Source organism: Prosopis cineraria, unplaced genomic scaffold, assembly GCF_029017545.1.
Source record: "Prosopis cineraria cultivar Desert tree isolate PC_DT_omini unplaced genomic scaffold, ASM2901754v1 PC4, whole genome shotgun sequence".
NCBI lineage: Eukaryota > Viridiplantae > Streptophyta > Magnoliopsida > Fabales > Fabaceae > Prosopis > Prosopis cineraria.
In genome coordinates this window covers 38668461-38676143 of record NW_026555335.1, presented here as the reverse complement: position 1 = coordinate 38676143, position 7683 = coordinate 38668461, and the positions used below count along the sequence as shown (strand labels likewise).

The following is a 7683-nucleotide window of genomic DNA, read 5'->3' as shown; positions in this document are numbered from 1 at the left end:
ATTAACAAATAAAAAATTCAAAACACAACTCTTACTAGATTGAATGTTAACTAATCAAATAAATCTTTTTGCAATATTAAAGAAAGTAGTTGCTTTTTTAATATTTTTAAACATTTTTATTTTTAATATTACGAATTATAGATCATTGAGTGTCATTTTTGGTATTGCGAACTCAAGTTAAAAATCTCAAACTACATATTTTTTAAACTAAAAAAAACTTGTTTATTAAAAAAATTAGTAGTACGACTATATTAAAAAGCAAAAGAGTGCGTCACATTCTATTATTTTGGGCAATAACAAGGCGTGAGTGTATCATTAAATTTTGGTCTACTCAAACTCCACAGAAGGCTTACTGTCTAGCACCAAAATAACACGTTCTTTGTTACTCCCTCTAATCATATACATAGGATAAAGAGAGAAAAAAAATTTTAATCCTATTTATAAATTATGTTATTAAATTTTTATCATAAATTTATTTTTTTTACCCTCCATTAAATGTTAAAAAAAGAATGTTATATATATTTAATAAAAAAATTAAAAACTTATTAAATTTTAAAGATAAAATTAATAAGTTTTAAAGTTTTCTTTAATATTGATAAAATATATTAAAAGTAATTTAAAAATAAAATCAGAAGAATATAAAAGTACCACGCTATTTATTGCTCAAAGAAATAAGTAACACTTAACACTTTATATCATGTAAGAAATAGCATCAAATTTTTATATAAATGAAATTTAAACAGTCCATATTTTATTTTATTTTAAATTTAAAATATTCTTTTTATAAATTGATAGTTATAAGATCAATACTAATCTATATTCTGCATAACCTATATTTTAAAATATAAATAAATAATAAAAAAATCCAAATCTCACACAAATGGATGATCCACAGTAGAAGTACACCTTCAGCGCATTTTGACTATTTTAAAGTTAATAAAAAAAAAATGTGCATAAGATCCAAATGCTCATGTGACTAGTTACGAATAAATATGCTTAGAAATAAATAAAACAAATTAACACTTGGATTGATGAATTTAAATTTTAGATTTGAAATATTACATTTTAAATCTTATATTTAAAATTCATGTATTCAAAATCTTTTATTTTGATAGTTTAAAAAAATTTTAATGGAAAAAAAAAATGGATTGAGAATCAAAATGAAAATAAAAAATGAAAAATGAAAATTTTAATTTTTTTTTAACAAGAAATAAGAAAAAATACAAGTTAGAGATCTCAATATTAAAAACATAAAGAGAACAAGATATTTAAAGTTATTAGAATTTTAAAAAATTAAAATGTAGGAAAAATTTAAAATTATAAAAAAAATATAATTTAAAATAGAATGAAAGATTTGGTTTAAATTCAAATCCTTTTTATTTTTATTTTTTGCCAAAAGAATCTTTTTTAATTCAAACACTCCATTACAGCATATGTGCATGTGAGTCAATCACAATCAGACCAACTGCGAATTGATAATACCATCAATAGAGTGACCATTTTGACTTTCGGACCATTGTCAAAAAAATGTTAATGATGAAATGTTAATCATACACGAGGGAAAAAATTCAAATAATTAAAACTCAAACTCAACATTACAGATATCGCTAGCTTTTCTCCTAGCCTTTGTGATATGACTTCATTGATCACCTGTTATCCTTTAAGAAGTCTAAAACAGAACAAAGAATGAGCAAACAAAAAATTGGCGGCCCTGCCAGTAGGCGGAAGAGGAGATGCTTCACTTTATCAAGTAGACTGACAAAATTTTTGGCGAAAGATGAATAAAACAGAAGATTTGTAAGGAAAACCACTGGTTAGATGATTTCCTACAAGCACGAGTCAAAATAATCAAATTTCTTTACAGCTCAATCATCTGGGACAGTGCAAAGCAACCCATGTCCGGGACTATGCTCCAGAGGATACATTGTTGTGCCCTTCACATACTTAAGTTGGTCAAGTGCCGCTTTTCTGAGCTTTAAAACTGCGCTTGGATTTCTTTTAACTTGCTTCTTTATGATGGAACACGCACCCAGTGGATCTTCTGATCCTGCTCCAACTCTCCTGTGGTAATCATAAATTTGAGAATCTCCAACAAGTCTCAACAAGAAATTAATTTCCCTTCCTATGAGGAGCTTAATTAATGTTTGCGCCATAATCAGTAACACAAAACATCCTTTTGGGGTGCATGTGGCGGCAAGTCTAGGCTTGCATTAGCGTTAACCATCCATATAATATGCATTTTCCAAACATGTAAGCAATACCTCGCACTTACAGTTAGCCAGATTATCTGGAGTTATGCAGAATGGTAAACTAGCAGGGCTAAATGACTATGGTCAAATAAGTTCGTATTCTGGGATTTGCCAAAATTTCACACCAGGAACAGGAAAGAGACCAAAAGTCATCTATCATGTTATTTGACCACAAACAAATGCTTCACTTATCACAATTTCAGCTGTCTTAGCAGTTGTGAATCTGGAGAAAACAGCCACAAGATAAAATTGCACTTACTAATATAATTAGCCCATCAAGCTCCCTGGTAACATCCTTTCAACAACAAAAACAAATTAGAAACAATATGGCCATAATGAAAACTAATTGTTTACCTCAACAATTTCTCTGACGCAGTCCTGGCTGCTCTAATAGTGTGATGATCTGGAACCCATTTTACAACACGATTTGGATCAGCACGCATGGGAGAATGAATTCTGATAAGCTTGACAATATAAACACAAATGATCAGATAATGCCTCCAAAAAAGAGAAGCCAACAAGATTATACTCATACTACAAATTCAATGGAGAATAAACATCCTTCTTGTTTTATCACTTGGACAATCTATGTATGAAGCTTCAAAAATTATGCATGATTCTCATCTTTTCCCCCCCTTTTTGGATCAAACATGATTCTCATCATTTAGCAAGAGGAAAAATCTGGTTCACGTACTCTACCATGAAGCTAAAATTAACAAAAAAAAGCAGTAGACTTACTCCTAAACACTCCATCATCTGGTAATAAGCTCTTCCATACAATGGGGTATGACCTTTACGAGATTCAGAGAAATATCGAGTCCTACAAGAAAAATGTGAGGCTTTTAGTCAGATAACTATAATCAAATAAACATGCCATTTAACCAGAAATCCTAATTGCAAATGGAAAATTCAATACCATTCTTTATATCCAGGATCCACAGTGAAGCCGTACATATCAACTGATTCACATATAGAGAGAGCAAATTCAAGAGCCTTAAGACCTGTTCCTTTTGCTGCTGAACCAAAGGATGCGCCTAGCATAAGATATACCGGATTTGTTATGGGCACTTCCTGCAGAAGACAGAAGCCAAAAAAAAAAAAAAAACAGACTTGATTAGACAATTGACTCCAATGGTGTGAGATGTTTGTGGGTATGTAACTAAGGAAACAAACCCGAATCATTTTGCTCATAATGTCATGAATTGTAGTTTTTACTATCAAAACCTCCTTCCTTTGTTCTGCAAAACCAGCACTTTGAAGTGAGTTCTAGTCAATCAGAAAAGGAATTATAAAAAGTGGATTTCATATTCGAGAGTTTACCATCTAACTCTGCAACTTTGTCAAGTGCTTTGGCAGATCCCCGGTTAAGAAGACGAAATGTGTTCTTTTTACCCACATATTCAGTGTAGTTCTGCAGTTATACATGAATTTGAAGGGAGGTGGTCAGAACCTAGAAGAAAAGGAACAGCAGTAACATTCTATTGCGCCAGTAACCTGTGTTGGAGCACCATTTTCTCTGATTACAGCCTCATAGCCATCTATCTCCTTCCCAAACTTTGTCTTCAAGAGATCTCCTGAATTACCAATGACAGCACAGCGTCCAAACTGCCTTGGGAAATATGGTGGTGTCTCCGGGAGAACCAGTGAAAGTTTCTCCATGCATAAGGTCTTGTTCTCACAGTGGTTGCTGTACCAAAGACAGTATAAGGCTAACCTTACTTTCTATTTGAGCAATATCCACCAGATTGATCACTATAGGAGTATAGGTAATTTTTAAATGTGAAATATAGAAAATAGCTCATCAAATATTAGGGGGCCGCTTGGTTTGAAGTAAGTGATAAAGGGAAGTTAGACGTTTTGAGAAGTGAATAAATTACCGTTGCTTGGTTCGCTAGAAGGCTCAACTTCTTGAAAAGTTGCGCTTCCAACTTCCCTTGCAACTAAGGGAAGTAACTTACTGAATAGAATATAAGTTCTACTTCACCAATATTTATTATAAATTTCCAAATTTACCCTTGAAATTATGAAATAAAATTCAGTAAAAAGGATATTTTAGTCTTTAACATTAAAAAAATACTACATTTATTTAAAAATAATTTGGAGTTTCCAGGAATTAAGAACAATGAAACAAATAATTAGCTACCGAGAAGTTAACTTCTTAAGAAGTATATTTTCTGCGAAGTTAAATTTCCCAAAAATTAGGTAAATTGGACCAACCAACCCCTAAGAATCTAATGTAGTATCCAGAAATACATACGAACAAGAATCAAAAGAATAAAAGTTTTAAATCCTTTGCAGTAGGATGTAATTGTTAACTTAAAAACTGAAGAATGCAAGCCTCAGCTTCCTTTTTATTCCTTTTGTAACATTAGCTTCCTGTGTAAATAAAATCCATATTGTGTTTGCCTCTAAAAAGAACATATTGAAAAAAGGTCTGGAAATTAATTAAGTGCCTGATATCATAGATTCAGAGCACAAGAATAATATCTTCCGCGTCTTTCCAGGATATAAAGTGAAGACTAATGCATTGCTGAATTGGAAAATACTTCACAATATTTGGGGTTTTAAAAATGACCTTTCTGGAAACTTGTGACCAGCTCTATACAGCACACAACCACTACCCATTTCTCAAAACGAATAAACATACTTATTGATTGATTTCGTAAAGCTGCTATCCTCATGGTTTAGAGTCAGACTTACAGAAGTGCTCCTTTGTTTATCCTCTGCCATGCATATTCCTCCCATCCATTTGGCAAAGAATCAATGAATTCCTTGGTGAGTATTGTGGTGCTATTCCTCACCTGAGAAGTCAATCCATGATTCAGGGATACACTACAACTAAATGTGAAGAAAACGCACAAAATTCCCTTACTACTCAACTAAAGGACAACTATGAGAAAGAAATTAACAATAACGCAAAGGGGATAGCAAGAATGAAAGTTATTCCTAATGGTTATGGATATATTGATGCAAAAAATTTTAAATAGGAAAAAAAAGATGTCAAGATAAAAAAAAAAAATTGATGTCAAACTGTTTTGTTCACATGATTCGCTTACAAAGGGAAAAAAAGAAGGAAAGAGCCTTCATTATATCATCAAGATGGTGTTTCAGCTATCTCACTGTCTTCCTTTTGGTAGCAATCCTTTCACTTGCACTAAAGTTTGGTTGGAGGGGAGGGGAAGGGAGTGGAAGGATTTTTAATGGAGGGGAGGGATCCCCTCCATTATAATATAGCCAAACAAGGGGAAGGGAGCCCCTCCCCTACATTTTCACATCCAAACAAGGGGAAGCCCCCTCCAACCAAACATACTCTTGGCGTCAGCCAAGTCAAGCACTCGCATGTATTTGAGCCCAAAAATGATTTAAAAAAAAACAAAAGCCATACAAATGTTGCTAGTATGCCATAGCTGTGTTGACACACTTTAAATAGGTTTGTCTATGCTTTATAGGGTACACCATAAAACCAAATCAGAAAATAATTCAAAAAACTCATCTTAAGTTGGAGACCAGTAGATGAAGGAAATCAAAATGATGAGACACAAAGATGAAGGTGCTCACCTGTTCCCATGTTGCCACAGCTTCACATAGATTGAAATCAAAGGATAAAGCTTCCAGTTCACCAGTTTTGGGATCTCTCTGTTCATACAGAAACCTTCGTAAATCAACAAAAATAAAAAAGGACAAGCAATTGACAAAAAGAAACACCATAATGCACGACAGAATTATAAATTTTTATCTATTTGTAACCCGTATGATATATAAAATATCACAGTTTGTTCCTTCGGCGGGCGGAAAACATAGTTCTCAAGTAGCAGGACGTCATAGTTAACAAATTTGCAGAACCATATAGGAAACTCAGAAACAAGTTACTTTCATGAAAAATAATTTGGTGACTAATGATCTGGAAAATATACCCATTTTGGGATAGTATCACTAGGGAAGTTTATTGTGGTTTGGCAATAATCTCTGCCCCGAACAGCTTTGAGGCCTAGACCATTTGCACTCTGCATCAAACACAAAAATAGCCACCAACCCAATGTGAAAAGATGATTGAGAATAATTTTCATCATGTCTGTAAGATTGATTTTCCACAATTAAAGATCATAAATTCAGCCAAACCTGAAGATAAAGTGTAAAAAATTTGTCCACCCAAAAGTAACAATTTTAGTTTATAGTAATCGTTGGATATCCTTTATGTTGAATTTTCCTGGCATTTGCTGAGTAACTTGCCAAAATGTAAACATGATCCAATTTTTTTAAGGATTTAAACCAGTAGTGAACTCAATCACAATCCTATATGCACATTAGACAGCCTAGTTTCTTAAGGGTTGCGTAAACTCAACGGCCCTATCATGTTCGCAGCAGACAGCACTGCTGAAATGCTCAAACGACTCATCAAGAAAAAATGTGCAAACAACTAACCATAGAGACCTAACAAAGCAGCGTCTTTTAAATACACTCCAGCACAAGAAGAGCAGTGAGTAAAAAATCAAGATTTTATTTCAACAATAGAACAGCAAAACTCACCACGCACTGCTGGAAACGGTTCTGCAAAGATAGCAACGCTTCTATCTCATTGTCTGTTAGCTGATAGCTCTCATCTGCCCATTATTACGCTATAATTAGATCTCAGGCAATTAAACCCTTTACTTGCCAGTTCTTGAATTCCTTCTTGTTCAAGAACAAAAGTAAAACCCTATTTGATTCAAATGCATGCAGGAGCGCCAAGTTACTCAAATAAGATATGGATGTTGAAGAGTAAGGGAAGTGCCAAGTGAGTCAAATAAGATATACATACATACAGAGGGATTAGAGACTCCAGTAATGTAAATGATAATGGCGGCAAATCCAGATGCCAAGGAAAGCAACAAGCCCAACTGCAGAAGCCTCATCGAATGGTAAATATCAGAATCGGAAACAACGAATGGAGATACCCAGCGAGGCTGCTTTATATCTGTGAGGTAAGAGGTGTTTCCAGAACTTTAGACTTTGAATCTGGGAAGAGAGGACGATCGAGGGGATAGTTGTATTGCTCCTTTGCTGAAGTGAAGTGCTTGATTAACTCTGTCTGCAGAGAAGGATTCAGAAAGCAGATCAAATGTTAATCATTAATCAATTAATCAAACATTATTCAAATATACAAGATTGACGTCGAAGTGATTCGATTTACTTGATAGAGGGATTAAAACGAGTTGATGAAGCTTATTTAAAAAAAAAAAAATTGAGTTAGATTAAAAAAATGGAGATCCCAGTTAAGCTTGTTGGACCGCGTAACATTTTTATTAGAAAATTTTCTTTGAAAATAAAAGGTTAATGAAATTTTTAATCTCTTAAATTTATGTCACTCATTGAGAGTCTCAAGTTAAAATTTCATTAATTTAGCTGTTAAAATTTATTTCAATTATTAATTTAATTTTTATTATTTAAAAAGAAA

General features: G+C 33.0%; 1 protein-coding gene across 5 annotated transcripts; it reads right to left on the bottom strand.

Annotated features, from left to right (window-relative positions):
- Positions 1–1516: 1516 nt before the first annotated feature.
- LOC129307770 (sialyltransferase-like protein 2) lies at positions 1517–7436 on the bottom strand. Of its 5 annotated transcripts, none has more exons than XM_054948669.1 (12): positions 7420–7436; positions 7048–7317; positions 6777–6850; positions 6164–6253; positions 5808–5885; positions 4950–5050; positions 3744–3936; positions 3570–3660; positions 3166–3487; positions 2988–3069; positions 2604–2713; positions 1517–2061 (listed from the first exon to the last, which is right to left on the bottom strand). In XM_054948669.1, exons 2-12 carry the CDS (start codon positions 7139–7141, stop codon positions 1866–1868), a joined length of 1431 nt encoding a protein of 476 aa, XP_054804644.1. In that variant the 5' UTR covers positions 7142–7317; positions 7420–7436; the 3' UTR covers positions 1517–1865. The 5 variants fall into 5 exon arrangements, 3 of the variants coding, with proteins under 3 accessions (XP_054804644.1, XP_054804645.1, XP_054804647.1); XM_054948670.1 differs by lacking the exon at positions 7420–7436 and having other exon boundaries at positions 3166–3320; positions 3423–3487; positions 7048–7404; XM_054948672.1 differs by lacking the exon at positions 7420–7436 and having other exon boundaries at positions 1924–2061; positions 2604–2652; positions 3166–3320; positions 3423–3487; positions 7048–7404.
- Between the last annotated feature and the right edge of the window lie 247 nt (positions 7437–7683).

Excerpts from the sequence above, each read along its gene's own strand:
- LOC129307770 (XM_054948669.1), bottom strand. The coding sequence starts at position 7,141 with ATGAGGCTTCTGCAGTTGGGCTTGTTGCTTTCCTTGGCATCTGGATTT. Across the intron at positions 5,051-5,807 it reads CTGTGGCAACATGGGAACAG|GTGAGGAATAGCACCACAAT; the intron begins GTGAGCACCTTC and ends TTGACTTCTCAG. Across the intron at positions 3,488-3,569 it reads CAAAGTTGCAGAGTTAGATG|AACAAAGGAAGGAGGTTTTG; the intron begins GTAAACTCTCGA and ends CTGGTTTTGCAG.